This window comes from Pelodiscus sinensis, chromosome 10 (assembly GCF_052426305.1).
Source record: "Pelodiscus sinensis isolate ZL-2025 chromosome 10, ASM5242630v1, whole genome shotgun sequence".
NCBI classification, from domain to species: domain Eukaryota; kingdom Metazoa; phylum Chordata; order Testudines; family Trionychidae; genus Pelodiscus; species Pelodiscus sinensis.
In genome coordinates, this window is record NC_143061.1 from 56,675,181 (window position 1) to 56,695,117 (window position 19,937).

At 66.1% G+C, this 19,937-nt stretch overlaps 1 protein-coding gene across 8 annotated transcripts in view; it reads right to left on the reverse strand.

Annotated features, from left to right (window-relative positions):
• SNED1 (sushi, nidogen and EGF like domains 1) overlaps positions 1–12,502 on the reverse strand; it is a 54,121-nt gene extending 41,619 nt beyond the window's left edge. For 2 of the 8 annotated variants that reach the window (XM_089780969.1, XM_089780967.1), the window contains exon 1: positions 10,054–12,500. In XM_089780969.1, the coding sequence (XP_089637095.1) occupies positions 10,054–10,257 (204 nt within the window). In that variant the 5' untranslated portion in view covers positions 10,258–12,500. Of the gene's footprint in view, positions 1–8,231; positions 8,531–10,053 lie in introns of those variants that run through there. The other 6 variants (XM_089780971.1, XM_089780970.1, XM_089780972.1 and 3 more) reach the window with 6 other exon arrangements.
• Between the last annotated feature and the right edge of the window lie 7,435 nt (positions 12,503–19,937).

A 19,937-nucleotide genomic window follows, 5' to 3' on the forward strand; every position in this document is an offset into this window, starting at 1 on the left:
CCCCCTGCTGGGGACCCCGTTCTGCTCGCCCCGCTCCCCTCCCCCCCGCCAGAGACCCCGTTCCGCCCACCCCACTTCCCCCCCCTGCTGGGGACCCCGTTCTGCTCGCCCCGCTCCCCTCCCCTCCCCCCGCCAGAGACCCCGTTCCGCCCGCCATTACTGCTGGGTGCCTGGGGAGCAGGGCAGGCTGCCCCAGGGACTCTCCCCTGGGAACGTAGCTAACAGGGTGCCCAGCGCGCTGAGCACAGCACAGCTTGGCCTTAGCCAGCTCCTCAGACACTCTCAGGTGCTCAGCTCCCATCCACTGCACCACGCGCCTCCAGAGGCTGCAGGGGTAGGCCGGCGCCCCCCCCCCCCCGGAACGTCGCACGCCTTTCGTTTGCACGTGGGCACGAGCTGACGGAGCACGCAGCCCTGGCGGCGCCAGGCAGGGGCGGCCCCTTACCCACAGCCACCAGCACCAGCGGGGGACGTGCGGCGAGTGGAGGCCCAGCGCCTGGCTGGTGTAATGGACCCCGGCAGCAGCAGGCCCTCCAGCACGGTGGGCCCCTTGGGAATCCCCTGCCCCTGCCTGCAGGAGCCGCTGGCCGCACACTCCCAGGTGTGCACCCCACCCCTCTGGCTCCCTGGCTTGCAGGGAGGGGGCAGCGGGGGACCGGCAGGGGGCCAGCGCCCGGCCGGCACATGCAGGAGCCTGGCTGAAGAGCTGCCCTCTCCTGGGACTTGCAGCGAGCACACGGCATTCGGGTCACATGCGCAGCCTCATTCAGCCAGACCCAGGGCCCGCAGAAAGGCAGCAGGCCTGGCAGCCCCGGTGGGTGCCTTGCACAGCCTGTCTCGCAAGTGGGGCGCGAGAGGGCAGCAGGGCAAGAGCTGGGGCTTCTCTGAACTCGCTCGACTGGCCGAGCATGTCGGAGACCCGAGCCAGCAAATCCGCCCCGGCAGAGCGGGCCCGGCTGGAGCCAAGAGCCACTGGCTGCCTGCCCCAGTACGGACTGCGCGATGGGCCCGAGCTTGGCCAGCGTAGACCCCCGGAAAGACTTACAAGCAGATCGGCCGCTGGTCTCAGGACAGACCCCACAGCCGGCCGCCTGCGCTCTCTCTGGCTAACAGCGTGCTCAGGACAGACCCCCACAGCCGGCCGCCCGCGCTCTCTCTGGCTAACAGCGTGCTCAGGACAGACCCCCACAGCCGGCCGCCCGCGCTCTCTCTGGCTAACAGCGTGCTCAGGACAGACCCCCACAGCCGGCCGCCCGCGCTCTCTCTGGCTAACAGCGTGCTCAGGACAGACCCCCACAGCCGGCCGCCCGCGCTCTCTCTGGCTAACAGCGTGCTCAGGACAGACCCCCACAGCCGGCCGCCCACGCTCTCTCTGGCTAACAGCGTGCTCAGGACAGACCCCCACAGCCGGCCGCCCGCGCTCTCTCTGGCTAACAGCGTGCTCAGGACAGACCCCCACAGCCGGCCGCCCGCGCTCTCTCTGGCTAACAGCGTGCTCAGGACAGACCCCCACAGCCGGCCGCCCGCGCTCTCTCTGGCTAACAGCGTGCTCAGGACAGACCCCCACAGCCGGCCGCCCGCGCTCTCTCTCGCTAACAGCGTGCTCAGGACAGACCCCCACAGCCAGCCGCCCGCGCTCTCTCTCGCTAACAGCGTGCTCAGGACAGACCCCCACAGCCGGCCGCCTGCGCTCTCTCTGGCTAACAGCGTGCTCAGGACAGACCCCCACAGCCGGCCGCCCGCGCTCTCTCTGGCTAACAGCGTGCTCAGGACAGACCCCCACAGCCGGCCGCCCGCGCTCTCTCTCGCTAACAGCGTGCTCAGGACAGACCCCCACAGCCGGCCGCCCGCGCTCTCTCTCGCTAACAGCGTGCTCAGGACAGACCCCCACAGCCGGCCGCCCGCGCTCTCTCTGGCTAACAGCGTGCTCAGGACAGACCCCCACAGCCGGCCGCCCGCGCTCTCTCTGGCTAACAGCGTGCTCAGGACAGACCCCCACAGCCGGCTGCCCGCGCTCTCTCTGGCTAACAGCGTGCTCAGGACAGACCCCCACAGCCGGCCGCCCGCGCTCTCTCTGGCTAACAGCGTGCTCAGGACAGACCCCCACAGCCGGCCGCCTGCGCTCTCTCTCGCTAACAGCGTGCTCAGGACAGACCCCCACAGCCAGCCGCCCGCGCTCTCTCTGGCTAACAGCGTGCTCAGGACAGACCCCCACAGCCGGCCGCCCGCGCTCTCTCTGGCTAACAGCGTGCTCAGGACAGACCCCCACAGCCGGCCGCCTGCGCTCTCTCTGGCTAACAGCGTGCTCAGGACAGACCCCCACAGCCGGCCGCCTGCGCTCTCTCTGGCTAACAGCGTGCTCAGGACAGACCCCCACAGCCGGCCGCCCGCGCTCTCTCTGGCTAACAGCGTGCTCAGGACAGACCCCCACAGCCGGCCGCCCGCGCTCTCTCTGGCTAACAGCGTGCTCAGGACAGACCCCCACAGCCGGCCGCCCGAGCTCTCTCTGGCTAACAGCGTGCTCAGGACAGACCCCCACAGCCGGCCGCCCGCGCTCTCTCTGGCTAACAGCGTGCTCAGGACAGACCCCCACAGCCGGCCGCCCGCGCTCTCTCTCGCTAACAGCGTGCTCAGGACAGACCCCCACAGCCGGCCGCCCGCGCTCTCTCTGGCTAACAGCGTGCTCAGGACAAACCCCCACAGCCGGCCGCCCGCGCTCTCTCTGGCTAACAGCGTGCTCAGGACAGACCCCCACAGCCGGCCGCCCGCGCTCTCTCTGGCTAACAGCGTGCTCAGGACAGACCCCCACAGCCGGCCGCCCGCGCTCTCTCTCGCTAACAGCGTGCTCAGGACAGACCCCCACAGCCGGCCGCCCGCGCTCTCTCTGGCTAACAGCGTGCTCAGGACAGACCCCCACAGCCGGCCGCCCGAGCTCTCTCTGGCTAACAGCGTGCTCAGGACAGACCCCCACAGCCGGCCGCCCGCGCTCTCTCTGGCTAACAGCGTGCTCAGGACAGACCCCCACAGCCGGCCGCCCGAGCTCTCTCTGGCTAACAGCGTGCTCAGGACAGACCCCCACAGCCGGCCGCCCGAGCTCTCTCTGGCTAACAGCGTGCTCAGGACAGACCCCCACAGCCGGCCGCCCGCGCTCTCTCTGGCTAACAGCGTGCTCAGGACAGACCCCCACAGCCGGCCGCCCGCGCTCTCTCTGGCTAACAGCGTGCTCAGGACAGACCCCCACAGCCGGCCGCCCGCGCTCTCTCTGGCTAACAGCGTGCTCAGGACAGACCCCCACAGCCGGCCGCCCGCGCTCTCTCTGGCTAACAGCGTGCTCAGGACAGACCCCCACAGCCGGCCGCCCGCGCTCTCTCTGGCTAACAGCGTGCTCAGGACAGACCCCCACAGCCGGCCGCCCGCGCTCTCTCTCGCTAACAGCGTGCTCAGGACAGACCCCCACAGCCGGCCGCCCGCGCTCTCTCTGGCTAACAGCGTGCTCAGGACAGACCCCCACAGCCGGCTGCCCGAGCTCTCTCTGGCTAACAGCGTGCTCAGGACAGACCCCCACAGCCGGCCGCCCGCGCTCTCTCTGGCTAACAGCGTGCTCAGGACAGACCCCCACAGCCGGCTGCCCGCGCTCTCTCTGGCTAACAGCGTGCTCAGGACAGACCCCCACAGCCGGCCGCCCGCGCTCTCTCTGGCTAACAGCGTGCTCAGGACAGACCCCCACAGCCGGCCGCCCGCGCTCTCTCTGGCTAACAGCGTGCTCAGGACAGACCCCCACAGCCGGCCGCCCGCGCTCTCTCTGGCTAACAGCGTGCTGCGCGGGAGGAGCTGGCGTTGCTAGCACAGCGCAAAGGGGGACAGGGGCTGCGGGTCACCAGTCGCCTGGGATCCATGTGCCTGCGGGAGCCCATGGCGTTTCCTGGCCTTTGTGCATGTGCTGTGCAGCGGGGGCCAGGCTCCCACCAAGGAGGGCTGAGCACTGTGTAGTGGGGGCAGAGGATGGCGAGTTCGAATCTTGGTTCTGCCACTTGACGTACTGCATGGCCTTGGGTACATCAAGTCAGCACCCTGCCTCAGTTTCCCTGTTTGCAGAATGGGACGGCAAGGTGCTTTGAGAGGCTGTTCTTGCCTTTGGTGCAGGGAAGAGCAAAGGCTGTGTGGCTTCTTACTGGAGGCTCTTTTGTGCCCCCCCAGCCCCTGCCCCTCCCCATTCTGTCACCCCGTGCTCCCTCCGAGGCTGCCAGGCACCTAGCACTCCCCCTTGTGAGGAATTGCTGTGTCTGAGCGAATCCCAGGGCCGTGCTCCGGCAGGCGGCCCCTACTCTCCGCGAGCCCGCAGCCTCCACTGTGCGCCCACGCGTGGTCTCGCGACGTCGGCAGGCCCAGGGATAATCCCTCCCCACACCAATGCCACCTTGCAGGGATCGGCCAAGGAGCAGACCAGCTCTCGCAGGCTGCCCACCGGCACCAGGGGCAATCAGACTAGCAGTGCTGGATCAGCCTGCTACGTCCACTGAGCACCCGGCCCTCTGATTCCTGGTGTCTCTACAAGCCCTAATGCAAGACATTCATCCCGTCCCCTGTGGACTGGGCAGGGGGCAGCGTGTGACTCTTCCCCCCGCCCCGCGGACGAGCAGGCCGGCTCTGAGCGTCTGGCAATGCACAGCCCCCGGAGCGTCACATCCCCGCGCTCCTCCGGCACCAAAGCTCCTGCACACGCCCAACGGGATTTCTAACAGTCCCTTGCAACTTTGTCCACCCCAGCCACTCCACTGAGTTTCAAAGGGTCTTTTGCTAACCAGTTAACAGAGAAACCATGACACCGACTGAACACATCCTCAAAGGTTTTCAGGCTCCTAACTCTCAGATTTCTATGGGAGTTAGGAGCCTACACGCCTTTGAGGTTCTGGGCCAAAAGGCTGCCAAATACACCAAATAAACAAACTGGGAAAAACGTCCAGGCTCTGCCCCGCCGGGTAGTCCCTCTCTCTCCCTGGCTGCAACGGGACTCGTATGTGTTAGCTGTGTTACTGTAGCACCCGGTCCTTGTGTGAGGAGATGCACAACACGGACCCAACTCACAGGTGAAACCTGGGCATTAGAACAGAACGTAAGAGCGGCCACACGGGGTCAGACCAAAGGCCCCTCTAGCCCGGGACCCTGGCTGCCCACAGTGGCCAATGCCAGGTGCCCCAGAGGGAACGAACACAACAGGGAATCCTCACGTGATCCCTCCCATCTTCCATTTCCAGACAGACAGAGGCCAGGGACACCATTCCTACCCATCCTGGCTAACAGCCATTGAGGACCTAACCTCCATGGATCTATCTGGCTCTTTCTTGAACCCTGTTAAGTCCTAGTCTTCACCACATCCTCTGGCGAGGAGTTCCACAGGTTGATTATGCGCTGAGTGAAGAAAAACTTCCTTTTGTTTGCTTGAAACTTGCTGCCTATTAATATCATTTGGTGACCCCTAGTTCTTATATTGTGGGAATAAGTAACTTTTCCTTATTCACTTTTTCCACACGTGTCATGCTTTTATAGACCTCTATCGTATCCCCCTTAGTCTCCTCTTTTCTAAGCTGAAAAGTCCCAGTCTTTTTAATCTCGCTTCCTGTGGGACCCATTCCAAACCCCTCATCATTTCCCTGTGCCCTCTCCCCGCTTCCCTGGCCTGGCCGGGCCACCCCACTGGTCACGACCCTGTGTGTTTCAAACCCTTGGGAGCCTGCGGGAGCGAGAGGCTCTGGGTGGAGGATCCCTGGCTCACTGCTATGGGCTCCTCCGGGGACAGAGCCAGCTGGGTCTGCCTGACACCCAGCTGCCTGTTCCTCAGATGGGCAGGAGGTGGGGGGGGGGGGGGGGACTGTAATGTGGTTCCCACAGAGAAGGGGGCATAGAAGAAAGAACTGAGAACCTCGGGCTAGGGGTCACTGGGACCTTGGCAGCCATTCCTGGTGTCACGCTACTGGATTTTGAGGGGAGCAGCCAGATCACGGCTGCACCCATGGGGGGGTGTTGGCCCCAAAAATGGTATAAAAGGGGCCATGTGGGGTGTTGAATTGAAGCTCACTGTCTGCTAATCCTATGTACGCTGGTCATGTGATTGTATAATGTCTGTGTGTGTAGTTAGGAGTCAGTAATCTGTGTCGATACCGAATATTTCTCTGCATGTGATTGAGCATTAGGCAGAGCCCGGCCTATGGACATGCTAATTAGCGAGGCCCTGTGGGACAATGGCACTCAATGGGCCAAGGACACACCTCAAGTCTGAGTGGTGACTCATACCTAAGGGCTACCAGCAGGGAACACAGGAATAGGCCGCTGGCCAGGTGACCTGCTGTAGCCAAGAAGAGACCAGGAAGGAGGGATAAATAGGCCATGTGGTGGTCTCCATCTTAGTCTTCAGCTCAGCACTTCATCCCAGAGGAAGCCTTGCAGGGATTGAAGAGCCAGGAAGACCTGTGGACCCATCCTGATCCTGGGATGCGCAACAAGGACTCTTAAGCCAGCAGCTGTAACATCTCTGCTAGAGCCTGCATCGAGAACTGGGAGATTCGATGCATGTAACGTACTATCCTTTAACAACCTTACTCTCATGCTTTTCTTTCTTGTGGTAATAAACCTTTAGCTGGTAGATTCTAAAGGATTGGCTCAGCGTGATCTGTGGATAAGGTCCAGAGGATAAATAGACCAGGGATCTGTGGCTGGTTTCTTGGGACCGGACAGAACTTGTTCGGGGTAGGTGGGATTGGGTGCTAGGACTCCCCACCTGTGTATGAGGCCCGGGGCCATCTGGGGCACGGATATTGCTGGGGTGTCGGAGGGGTTTTGCTTGTGAGGCATCACGCAGGCTGCTGAAGCGCTCTGTGGGATTGGTTTGCGGCCTGTTTGGGAAGGTCACCAGTCTGGGGGCTGTAAGGAGCCCTGGATTTGAGCAATTTGCCCTGAGCGGACGCCCTCAGCTGTGCCCAGACACGGCCCGGTCCGTCACACCTGGCTCTGCCACTGACTTGTTATATGCCCCTCTGCCTGTCTGGGCCTCTCCCTTCAAACAGCATGTTCTCTGGCACAGGGGCTGCCCTCACAGCACTAGGGGACCTGGTCTAGTGACAGTGATGCCAGCGTTTGCAGGGCTGCTCTAGCCCACGTTCCGCTGGGACCGTGTGCCGCCCTGCGCTGTCAACATCCCAGCCCCCATGCCACTGACGGCCACCTGTCACCAGCACCCCCTGGCAGCCGCAGGCCCCTTTTGCACAGCTGGGGGCCCACAGGGTCTTGGCCTGGCTGCTGGTGCCTTCTGCTCTCTGAGCACGGACACCAGTTCTAGAGCTGGGAAGCTGCTTCCCGTCGGACGTGCTGCCGGAGGCCCCCTCCGCGCACAGAGCACACCGCATGGGGATCTCACGGCTGGGCATGCCGGGAGCCTCGGTGACCACCAGGACAGGCCCATCAGCAGCCACTTGCCAGGATGGGCGCTGGGGTCCCCAGACACCTGCCTGCCAGTGGCTGAGACTGGGCCACACGGGATGGGTCACTCAGCCAGGGCCTGGCTGCACTGGCCAGTGCTGGGAGACAGGACCCCGAGCTGGAGAGAGCGTCGGTCTGACCCAGCCTGGCCACTCCTGTGCTCCAGGCCGTGGTGCCGACGGCCACTGGGGCTGGGTGGGGTCCCCGGTGAACCCGCCCCGTTCTGCACTGATGTGAAGGGCGACGGGCCCACAGACACTGGGGGAAATTCACCTGCCTTCTGTGTGCACAGGGAGGGGTGAGTCCGTCACTCCTGCCGGCTGCCCTGCCTGCCTGCCGTCCGAAGGGGCTGCCTGGACAGAACCCCCAGCCCCAGCGGTCGGAGCATTTGGCTGGGCCAGGCCCCTCAGCACCAGGGCGGCAGGGAACGGAGGCCCAGACCCGAGGCCGCAACGGGAAGCAGCCAAACGGAAGAGCCGCTCTCGTGGGCCTGTGCCAGGGGCGCTAGGCCTGCCCCGGCTTGTCCGAGGAGCTGCTGCGTTTCCACCCGGGCCTGGCACTCGGGCTGGCTCCCGGGTGAGCGAGGAGCCAAGTGCCAAAGCATCAATGGAGCGGAGTGGCAGCCTGCAGGGAAAGCCTGCGGCGGGCAGGCAGGAAGCCAAGCCAAAGGGACTGAACACCCAGGGCTGGTTCGGACCCAGGCTCTTTAGGAAACCCTCCAGCTTTCAGCCCAAGGGGTGCTCGGGGGCAGGACTGACCTGCAAGGCCGCCTTTCGGAGAGACTGGGTCTCTGCTGGGAGAGGGCCTGGCCTAGAGACCCGGCTTCCCTTCGGCCCCATTTCCGCCCTCCGGCCCAGGGCTGCCCGCCGGGGACAAGTGGAGAAGGCAGCACCAGTCCCCAGCAGCCTTGGGAGTGACAGTTGCAAAGATAATTCAGAAAAAGTTTGTGAACATTTCAACTTGGGAACAACCCCGAACGCTGATGCTTTGCTCCTGGGGCTTTGCTCCTGCTGCAGCCCTGCTGGCTCAGTGCTAGGCTGGCTGTGTCCCCGGCCCCCGCTCCCACCCGACAGCAGGCTGGCTGTGTCCCCGCTCCCACCCGACAGCAGGCTGGCTGTGTCCCCGGCCCCCGCTCCCACCCGACAGCAGGCTGGCTGTGTCCCCGGCCCCCGCTCCCTGCCACCCGACAGCAGGCTGGCTGTGTCCCCGGCCCCCGCTCCCTGCCACCCGACAGCAGGCTGGCTGTGTCCCCGGCCCCCGCTCCCTGCCACCCGACAGCAGGCTGGCTGTGTCCTCGGCCCCCGCTCCCACCCGACAGCAGGCTGGCTGTGTCCCCGGCCCCCGCTCCCTGTCACCCGACAGCAGGCTGGCTGTGTCCCCGGCCCCCGCTCCCTGTCACCCGACAGCAGGCTGGCTGTGTCCCCGGCCCCGCTCCCTGTCACCCGACAGCAGGCTGGCTGTGTCCCCGGCCCCGCTCCCTGTCACCCGACAGCAGGCTGGCTGTGTCCCCGGCCCCCGCTCCCTGTCACCCGACAGCAGGCTGGCTGTGTCCCCGGCCCCCGCTCCCTGTCACCCGACAGCAGGCTGGCTGTGTCCCCGGCCCCGCTCCCTGTCACCCAACAGCAGGCTGGCTGTGTCCCCGGCCCCCGCTCCCACCCGACAGCAGGCTGGCTGTGCCCCCGGCCCCCGCTCCCTGTCACCCGACAGCAGGCTGGCTGTGCCCCCGGCCCCGCTCCCTGTCACCCGACAGCAGGCTGGCTGTGCCCCCGGCCCCGCTCCCTGTCACCCGACAGCAGGCTGGCTGTGTCCCCGGCCCCCGCTCCCTGCCACCCGACAGCAGGCTGGCTGTGTCCCCGGCCCCCGCTCCCTGCCACCCGACAGCAGGCTGGCTGTGTCCCCGGCCCCGCTCCCTGTCACCCGACAGCAGGCTGGCTGTGTCCCCGGCCCCGCTCCCTGTCACCCGACAGCAGGCTGGCTGTGTCCCCGGCCCCCGCTCCCTGCCACCCGACAGCAGGCTGGCTGTGTCCCCGGCCCCCGCTCCCACCCGACAGCAGGCTGGCTGTGTCCCCGGCCCCCGCTCCCACCCGACAGCAGGCTGGCTGTGTCCCCGGCCCCCGCTCTCGCTGCCAGGCCTGCGCTGGCGGGTTGGAAAGGCCGGTTCTGTCCAGCACAAGCCAGGGGCACAGGGGCTCAAAGCCCTGTTGCCGGGAGCCCTGTGTGGCTTGCCAAGCAGCCGGGGCGGCCGTGGGGCGACAGGAGCCCGCGGCACCAAGGGGCAGTCCCAGGCCGGTGGCCGGGGACAGGTGTCCCTAAGCCCCAGACGGGCCTAAGGGCCACGGCCCACTTCCCTGCCTCAGTCCCGGCCCGGGCTCTGCACAGCCTCGGCCTCTGGCTCCCGCTCGCAGGCACCAGGCTCCGACTCGTGGAAACAAAAAGTCCGAGGGAGTCCGGGCGAAACGCGTCGGCTGCCCGGTGCCACCCCGCCCGGCCCGGCCCTCGCCACACGCGGCCCCTCGGCCCCGCGTCTCGCTGCGGGCGGGCCCCCTCCCTCCCCGGAGCCCCCCGGGCCCCGGTACTTACATAGAGCCCCGCGTGCCCCGCTCCGAAGAAGGGGAACCTCACGGAGATCGGCTGCAGCCCGGAGCCTCCGTCGTCCTGCTTCAAAGTGACCGCGTCGCCCTGCTCCGGCCCGAAGGGGTAGAAGTCGGCCAGGGGCACCGCGCCCTCGGCCCGCGCCCAGGTGCCCAGGGCCAGCACCAGCGCCCAGCCAGCCAGGCCCGGCATCTCCCCGCTCCCGGCTGGCTCGCTGCAGCGCAGAGCGACCCGGGGCTCTCATCAAGCGGGACCCGCCAAGCCCCCCTCGCTGCCCCGGCCCGGCCGGCGGGGAGCGCGCACAGCCCCGCGGGGAGGGGAGGGGCCGGCGGAGCTGCAGGGGCCGCGGCGCAGCGGGGAGGGGAGGGGCCGGCGGAGCTGCAGGGGCCGCGGCGCAGCGGGGAGGGGAGGGGCCGGCGGAGCTGCAGGGGCCGCGGCGCAGCGGGGCGAGCCGGCGGCTGCAGGAGCAGAAGGTCCCGAGTGGCAGGTCGGGGCTCGGGCTCCGCTCAGTTACACTCCGGCCCCGCAGCGGGGGGCGGGGTCTCATTCACGCGGCAAGCTCCGCCCTGCTGGCCATGCTTTACATGGGCAGGGCCCGGCCAGCCAACCAGGGCGCCCGGGGGCGGGGCTATGTAAATGAGAGGCTGCTCTTAAAGAGCGAGGGCCGGGCAGCCAGCTGGGCGGGGGGGTTGGCTGCGGCAGGGTGCCCGGGCAGGCACGCACCGCCTCCCCCAAGTGAGGGGCCGGCCCGAGATGGAGGGTGCGGAGGTCACCCCGGGGCCTGGCCTTAGGGCTTGCAGGGCGCAGCGGGGAGCTGGCAAAGGTGCAGCCCCACTGGCTTGGGAGGCCACGCTTACACCCCCAGGGCTCCTGGTAGCGCACACGGGGGTGGCCAGCCGCTCCCCGCGCCGGTCCCGAGCACTGGCCCTGCTGGTGCGCCCAGGCCCCGCGAAGGGAGAGGGCAGACGGCACCTGCAGCCGCTCCTCAGCGACCCATTGGAAGGATGGAGGGGCAGGCACAGTCCAGGGCCATCCCGGAGCTCTGGGGAGTGGGGGGGAGTGAAGGGGAGGACCCCTGGGGTAGGAGCCAAAGGAGGCATGTGGTTCAGATCCCAAGGCCAGATGTCTCCCGGCTGAGTCACTGCCAGAATTACAACATCAGACCTTCCACAGGGCAGCACCCTGCCCCCTGCCGGGAGAAGCCAAGATGGGAGGGAGAGCCTTGCTCAGGCCCCGCAGGGAGGTCACAGCCAGGGGTGCTGGAACAATGTGGATAGTGGGGGTGCCGAGTGCCACTGAACTGCAAACCCCAGATGGGATGGGACCCACCTCCAGCCGGGGAGGAGCAGCATCCCCTTCACCCCTAGTCCAGCACCTCTGCCAGCTTCCCTGGGCATCCCCACCCGCTAACACGCCGCGCGGAGGGAAACCCGCTGCCTGAGTCTGATTTGGGAGGGAAGAGGTTAAAGAGCAAAATCTAATTTTAGCGGCTGAGCTGGGGACAGATTCTCACAACTTCACACCAACTCCCTGCAGGAAGCAGGGGGTTTTGTAGAAATGCTACACACTGAGCCCTCCAAAGGCTTTGCCATTAACTCTTTGGGAGCCAGGCCTACAAACGCCCCGGCACATGACGCTGGCCGTGAGCGACGCAGCGGCTGTGCAAAGCAAACGAAAGGTTTCCAGTCTGATGGAGCTGAGGACTATATTTTCCAGCCTTTTCATTCAGTTCTTCTGGTTTAATGACTGGTGCACCTTAAAAGAGGCCATGGCCAACCGCTGTCTGGTCGCTGCGTGTGCGTGTCAGTGCTGCGGATGCATGGTTAGATGGCTGCCCCCGGGTGTGTGCCCCTGGGCGTGTGGCGATGTGTGCGTTCATATGCGTGCGCGTGTGTTTTACCTGCCCCGCAGCAGCGAGTTTCTCAGCCAGCCTCAGAGAGGCGGCGTGTGTTCTCGTGGCTGCTGGTTTCGGTCTCGCCCCCTGCCTGGCTGTGTGCTCTCTGCCGCTGCACCGCTGCGAACACGTGCCCTGTGGTGGCACAGAGATCGCTACCCCGCCAACCTCCCTCAGCCGGCAGCCCAGGACACAGCCCGGCATTCCCAGGGCACCAGGGCTGGAATTGTCTCACGGAGCTTTCACGCTTCCGGACGACTGTTGTTATCACCTCCTCCGGTCTGTTTCAGTGGCTCCCTGGTGCCCAGGCAGGCTCGGGCCCCTTGCGTGTGGTGCTGCACAAAGAGGTGTGCACACTCCTTGCCTATCACAGCTTCGGCCCTACAAGCCGCTGTGCTGCCTGGCCAGGCCGCTGGGCTCCAGCAAGGGCACTGAACAGGAACCGAGGCTGATGAACCCAGGCCTGGGTGCCCCAGTGCCAGGCGGACACACGGGCAGGAGTGAGCCGGTGCTGTGCACACCAGGGCAGGCTCCTGTGGCTAACGCTCCCCAGCACCCCGTGCTCAGGGCTGCCTGGCCAGTGCCAGGGGACAGGCCGAAAGGCCTAGCAGAGGAGGGAGACGAGGAAGGCTGCAGCAGCAATGGCCTGTCCGGCACACGCAGTGTCAGCGTTTGTATCACGCCAGGCCCCACAGGGGGTGCTGCCCACACATGTGGGGCAGGCCCTGCCCCAAGGGAGGCCGGCCAGGGACAGAAGGGCTGTACGCGCCAGTGGCCACAGCGGCACCAGGCCCAGAAAGGGGCAGGGCCAGCGTCTCCCTTGCAGTGCTCTGCTCTCATGTAGGACCACGAATGGGAGGGGCAGGAGGCCCAACCAGGCATGCCACCTCCTGCCCAAGGTGCTACCCACCTGCCCAGCACGCAGGGTGGTCTTGGCCACCAGTGCAGCTGAAGCCCAGCTCACGCAGCACCCCCCACTGGTCCTGCGCTGGGCGACCCAGGAACAGCACTTCTTGAGCCCCAGGGCCAGGTCTTAGAGGCTTGGCCCACCCCACTTAATGCGCACCACCAGCCAGCCACACATGAGGACAGAATGGGTGTGTGTGAGGATGGGGGTGGGGAGGTCTGGCTAGGGGGAGGGTGCAGGAGGGGGTGGGGCTACGTGGTCCCAGTGGGAGGACTGTGTGTGAGGGGGTGGGGGGTCTGGCTAGGGGGTGGGTGCGGGGGCTACGTGGTCTCAGTGGGAGGATTGTGTGTGAGGGGGTGGGGGTTCTGGCTAGGGGGAGGGTGCGGGGGCTACGTGGTCCCAGTGGGAGGATTGTGTGTGAGGGGGTGGGGGGCCTGGCTAGGGGGAGGATGCGGGGGCTACGTGGTCCCAGTAGGAGGATTGTGTGTGAGGGGGTGGCGGTGCGGGGTCTGGCTAGGGGGAGGGTGCGGGGGCTACGTGGTCCCAGTGGGAGGATTGTGTGTGAGGGGGTGGGGGGTCTGGCTAGGGGGAGGATGCGGGGGCTACGTGGTCCCAGTAGGAGGATTGTGTGTGAGGGGGTGGCGGTGCGGGGTCTGGCTAGGGGGAGGGTGCGGGGGCTACGTGGTCCCAGTAGGAGGATTGTGTGTGAGGGGGTGGCGGTGCGGGGTCTGGCTAGGGGGAGGGTGCGGGGGCTATGTGGTCCCAGTGGGAGGATTGTGTGTGAGGGGGTGGCGGTGCGGGGTCTGGCTAGGGGGAGGGTGCGGGGGCTACGTGGTCCCAGTGGGAGGATTGTGTGTGAGGGGGTGGGGGGTCTGGCTAGGGGGAGGGTGCGGGGGCTATGTGGTCCCAGTGGGAGGACTGTGTGTGAGGGGGTGGCGGTGCGGGGTCTGGCTAGGGGGAGGGTGCGGGGGCTACGTGGTCCCAGTGGGAGGATTGTGTGTGAGGGGGTGGGGGGTCTGGCTAGGGGGAGGGTGCGGGGGCTACGTGGTCCCAGTGGGAGGATTGTGTGTGAGGGGGTGGGGGGTCTGGCTAGGGGGAGGGTGTGGGGGCTACGTGGTCTCAGAGGGAGGATTGTGTGTGAGGGGGTGGCGGTGCGGGGTCTGGCTAGGGGGAGGGTGCGGGGGCTACGTGGTCCCAGTGGGAGGATTGTGTGTGAGGGGGTGGGGGGGGGGTCTGGCTAGGGGGAGGGTGCGGGGGCTACGTGGTCCCAGTAGGAGGATTGTGTGTGAGGGGGTGCGGGGTCTGGCTAGGGGGAGGGTGCGGGGGCTACATGGTCCCAGTGGGAGGATTGTGTGTGAGGGGGTGGGGGGTCTGGCTAGGGGGAGGGTGCGGGGGCTACGTGGTCCCAGTAGGAGGATTGTGTGTGAGGGGGTGCGGGGTCTGGCTAGGGGGAGGGTGCGGGGGCTACGTGGTCCCAGTGGGAGGATTGTGTGTGAGGGGGTGGCGGTGCGGGGTCTGGGCATGAGGGAAATAATGGGGATTGCTTGCATGGCTCCGTGGTTCCTGCCACGCCCAGGCACCTCCCCCTGCTGCTCCCATTGGCTGTGATTCCAGCCAATGGGAGCAGTGGGGAAAGCCTCGAGGTGAGCAGTTTCCTGTGCTGCTGTTCCCGCAGCTGGGGGGTGCTCCTGGAGCTGCTCCTTTCCCCTGCAAGCTGGACCCCGCCTGCGAGGCTCCCCTCTCCCTGCAGCGGGAAGCTGGGGCTGGAGCTCCAGCCTCACGGGGTGGGAGGGCAGGCAGGCTGGGCTCCGAGCCCCGAGCCCACTTGCATGGCGGCCTGTGGCCCATAGGCCCAGGAGCAGAGAGCCCTTCCCGGCTAAGGGCCCCCGGGCTAGGTCTGGGCACAGCTCGCGGGAGAGGCCCTCCATGCTAGCCGGACAGGGAGGTGGTGCCTTCGCTCACACAGCATCACACCAAAGCCAGGGCCCTCAGGTCCCGGGCCTGGGCGCGTCCTATGAGGCTGCCACCAGACGGTGCCGAGGGCAGCGGCGTGTGTGCACCCAAGAGCAGGACCCAGGCTGTGGGGCCCACTGCCTGCTTCTGGGGGTGGCCTGGTGCACATGCACGCAGAGTGCTGCCCCGGGGGATTGCTGTGCACCCCGACCCACTCTCGTTATGGGTCCAGAGGCTGCACGGGGGCTCCGGCTCACGTCCTTCGCCCCCCGCCCTCGCTGACTGGCCGATTGGAAAAGTGGGGTGTGAAAACCACAACTGCCCGGCCAACGGGCTCAGCCAGAGGGGGAGTCCCCTTCCAAAGGGGAATTCCCCCAGGGCTTCCCAGGCCAGGCCGGCCCCTCCCGCAGGGGAAGGGAGAGGGGAAGCATGTGGCTTTCAGTTCCCTAGGAGTGGACTTCCACCCTGCTTGTTCCCGGGCCTGGATTCTTTATTGCCTATGCTCTGTTGCTGTTAGGGCCTGGCACCCAACAGGTTAATACCCAGCCCTCACCCGGGGCATAACATTTCTTCCTCTCTTTGAAAATCCCCCACAGGCAAAGAAGGAAAAAGTGGTGCCGGGTTTTTTTCAGGTGCTAAAAATATTATCAGGAAATTCTTTTCAGCAATGTTATGTTTTAGGTTACGCTTTAGACTCAAGGGCCTCTTTGTCTCCACGGAGAAAATCCACATTTATCATCAGCAAATCGTTTTATCAAGAACGCTCCAGTTAGCCCAGCGAAGCAGCACAAAGCTCCCTAGCAGAGCTAAAGATCCCTGTGACGCTGACTAGGAAGATGCCTAAATATGCCCTCAATTTCGATGGCAATCTCATGCTGAATGCACCACTAACCGATTATTCAATCGGACCCCTGTCGGAGAAGTCTCTGAGAGGAGCCAGATTAGCCTGTACCTGCAAACCCAGCGAGGAGTCCCGCGGCACCTTCGAGACGCCCCGATTAACTTGGGCATCAGCTTTGGTGGGTTAAAAGCACTTCACTTCAGATGCACGGGGATGCGTATAGAATCAGAAGACGGCTGGACTTCCCAGTCTGTGCCTGTGCGAAGGCCCCAACCCTGCAGGAACGTCCGTGCAGGCTCAAGGAGCCTGAGTGAGCAGGGACCGTTTCTCTTTCTTAATCAATAAATCAAATAGTGCTGATGATTGATGATGTCTAGAGCTTACTAATGCAAAACAGTGACCGTCCATCCCTCTCTCCTGCTAAAGTACGACGGCCCCAGTCCAGCAAAGGGGTTCAGTTTACATGCATAGCGGCAAGACTACCAAAGCACCCAGAGGTAAGCATCTGGGCCAGCCTCTGCGGAATCAGGCCCTGTCCCAGGCAATCCAATTCAACAGAGCTCAGAGGGGTGTCTCCGTTTTCCTCTGGGATCTGTCTGTCCTTGCTCACAGCTGTCAAGTATCACTGGGAACGCGCCAGGCCCACTGTGTAGCGCCAGTGTCCCAAGTTGCAGACTCACACACAAGGCCCAGAGACGTCCTGCGATTGGCTGAAGAATCACAAGGTTGGACCCAGAACTTCTCTTTCATTGTATTGACGCTGGTTTCTGAGCGTCCGGGATCCCGTTTTGAAGTGTTTCTCTGTGCCCAGGAGCGCCAGAAAGAGCCACGATTCTCGCTGAGTCGCCTGACTCCAGCAGCTGGGGCTTTGAGAAAAGTGGCAGCCACGGCAAGTCTCGGGATACGGTCAGGGAAGCTAACGTCATTGCGGGGGTGCCCCTCTCCCCGTCACCGAGGATGCCCCTGGGCCTCTCAGTCCTGCTCTGGCAGAAGGAAGATGGAAACTGCGAGAAGTCCCTTTTCAGAGCCCAGCACAAAAGGCATCCACAGCCCTGCAATGACCGGGCCTGGGGGAAGGGGGAGGAACCAAGGGGTAGACAAGAAGGCAGCAAGAAGCAGCGTGGCCTCTGTGAGCACAGGGGAGGGGAGGGGAGGTAAAGGGAGGCCTGGCTGCCCTGGAGAGGATGCAGGCGGAGGCCCTGGGTCAGACTGGAACAGCTCACGGGCGCTCCGGGAGGAGCAGGGCTGGAAGCTGCTGTCCTAAGGCAGACGCCTCTTTGCTCGCTGTGAGCAAGTGATCACATGCGTCGGCAGATGCAGACCCTTCTCCCGGGCCTGGCTCTGTTTGCTCCCCCGTGCCGGTGCGTGCCGGAGCTCCACTGGACACCCAGCCCTGCCAACCGTCCTGGGCCCCTCCCGCTGGCCCAGGGTCTGCCCAGCCCGTCTCCACAGCAGGCGAGTCTATGGGCTGGAGCCCCAGCGGCTGCCAGTACCAGGCAGGCAATGGCACTCTGATTGACGCCCTCTGGAGAGCCCTGGCCCGGGACAACGCTCCCCAGGAGGCGGGTGGAGCGTGGGAAGGGCAGCCTGTGACTGCTCCGGGCTCCCTGGCATGGGGTGGCACGTGGCCAACACAATCCTGGCCAGCCGGCCCGGCTCCTCACCAAACCACAGCAATTTGTCAGGGGCCCAAAAGCATCCCGGTCCCAGCGCTTTGAAAAGCCAGAGCTCAGCCATGGGCCAGGGGGACGCCTGGTGCCGCTCCACACAAAGGCAGCAGGACTGCAAGGTACACGAGTGCTGGGCGCAGGCCAAGGAACATGTTATGTAAGGGCTGAGACGAGCAGGAACAACAGCAGGACTCAGCTAGAATCAACAGCAAGGGGATTATGCGGATCCCAGCATGGCCTCCGTGGGACCCAGCTGTGCCATGAATGGGAGGGTATGGCAGGGCTGCCCAGATCCACGCCCACGCCCTCTTCCCCTCCAAAGGGCCTGGCGATTCCCACCCGCTGCACGGAGCTGGGGCCTTGGTCCTGCTCCCAGCGACTCTGTAAACATCCCTTTGGAAGGGCAGCACCTCAGCCTGCACGGGGAAGAGCCCTGGCTGGTGCAAACGGAGTCCAAGGGCCAGCTGCTCGGCTAGTGTAAACCCACCGCACTCCAGTGACGCCAGCGGAGGGGCCTGGCGGGGTCCCTGGCGTGGGTGCTGACAGCAGGGGCCCTGAGGGGCGCTGGGGACGCCGGCGAGAGCAGAGCTAGTCTCCACGGCGCAGGCAGCGAGGGGGGAGATTTCCCTGCGTCCGGGGGGGACTGGATCCGGTGTCGCTGCCAGGCGAAATGCAGGACGGTCCATCCGAAGCCCTGAAGTGCCCCCGCTGGTCTCAGCACTGACACAAAGCACAGGCCGGGAGAGCTGCCCGCCAGGCCGGGAAGCGGGTCAGATGCTGACAGGAAGGCCCCCGTGGTCCCAGGACGAGGCCCGGTTGCTGTGGAAACCAGAGTTTGCTTCCTTGGGGGGCTTGCTTGGCGCCTGCGGCTGGGGAGCGGGTGGGAGGTTCCGTTCACACTCAGGGCCAGCGTGTCACATGGCGCCTGGGCTCTGAGCTAATCCCGGCCGCCACCGTTCCCGAGGGCCTGTCCCCTGGCGGGCCGAAGGGCTGGACAGTCTCCCTGCGCCTCGTCAGCAGACACGGGGGCCTGTCCCCTGGCGGGCCGAAGGGCCGGACAGTCTCCCTGCGCCTCGTCAGCAGACACGGGGGCCTGTCCCCTGGCGGGCCGAAGGGCCGGACAGTCTCCCTGCGCCTCGTCAGCAGACACGGGGGCCTGTCCCCTGGCGGGCCGAAGGGCCGGACAGTCTCCCTGCGCCTCGTCAGCAGACACGGGGGCCTGTCCCCTGGCGGGCCGAAGGGCCGGACAGTCTCCCTGCGCCTCGTCAGCAGACACGGGGGCCTGTCCCCTGGCGGACCGAAGGGCCGGAGCGTCTCCCTGCGCCTCGCCAGCGGACACGGGGGCCGACTAGTGGCACGGACGGGGCTCGGGCCACAGGCCCTGCTACGCAATGGGGGGCTGCTGACTGGCAGGCCCTGGCCCCCCACCGGCTCGTCAGAGGCCCCCACAGCCCCGGGTGGAGGGAGAGACGAGCAGGGCTAGGGGCAGGATCGAGTGAGGTACCACAGGAGCCCAGTGCCCCAGCAGCACCCCGGCAGCGCCGGGAGCCCTAAGCACAGACCCCTCGCGCCCGATGGCCTGAACGAATCGGCTATGCAGCAGTGGCTGGCAGCCGGCCGGTGCCAAGGGAGCAGCTGTCCTCCCCGCTGCTCCCCCGCTGCGCCACGCAGGCGCCCCAGAAGCCTCTCGCCTCACGGCCAGGCAAGCGGCCTGCACCTGGGGAGACGGCGGGCCGCTTGCAGGCTGCAGTCCCTGCTGGAGGCTGGTGCTGCGAGCAGGCTGGGTGCGGGGGCAGCCTGACCACTTCGGGTCAGTGCCCTGCCCGGAGCCCCTGAGGGGCAGGGCTGTCTCTGCCACACGTCCTGGTTCAGCTGCTCGGTCCACGAGCCCGGCACAGGGCCGTGACTCGGAGGAGGCGCCAGAGCACGTCCCCATGGGCTGCCCAGGGATCTCCCTATGGGCGCAGGCGCGGAGACAGAGGCAGAAAGAGCCTCCCCGGTCCCCTCCCGCGGGGAGCAGCGCCCCTGGCACCAGACACTTCACCTCGCCAGCCCCAGCCTTGGCCAAGGAGGCCTCTGCGCCAGCTCATTCACGCCTGGCGCCCCGGGGTGCCCCCCGAAGCCAGGGCATGGCCTCCCCCACGCTGCAGGCGTTCTTACCCCTACCCGGCCCTCCTAGCGCCTGGCCTGCTGCATGGGGCGCTCTCCAGGGACCACTCGGCCTGTGGCGCAGCCTCTGGGCCTCCAGCTTCAGCAGGCGCTGGGCATGGGCCCGCGCCAGCTCCTTGCCCTGGGCCTAGCACAGCGACGTCGGCCGAGTGGCCCTGGCCATTGGGCGGTGCCGGACCAGGGCCCCTTGCCTTGAGCTTCCCCTCAGGGCTGAGTGAGCCTGTCCCCTTCCCACAGCCGCCTGGCCCCCCGAAGAGCCGTTCCCCCCGGTCACACGGCACTGACCCGTGGCTGCCCATCGCTAAGGCCCCCTGCCTCAGGCCTGAGCCCACCCCCCGGACCCTGGCCCTCAGCCACCGCGCACCGCCACAGCCGCTCTCTGGGGAAGTCCCCGGGGCAGCAGGCCGGGGTGGGGAGAGCTGGCCCCTACCAGGACAC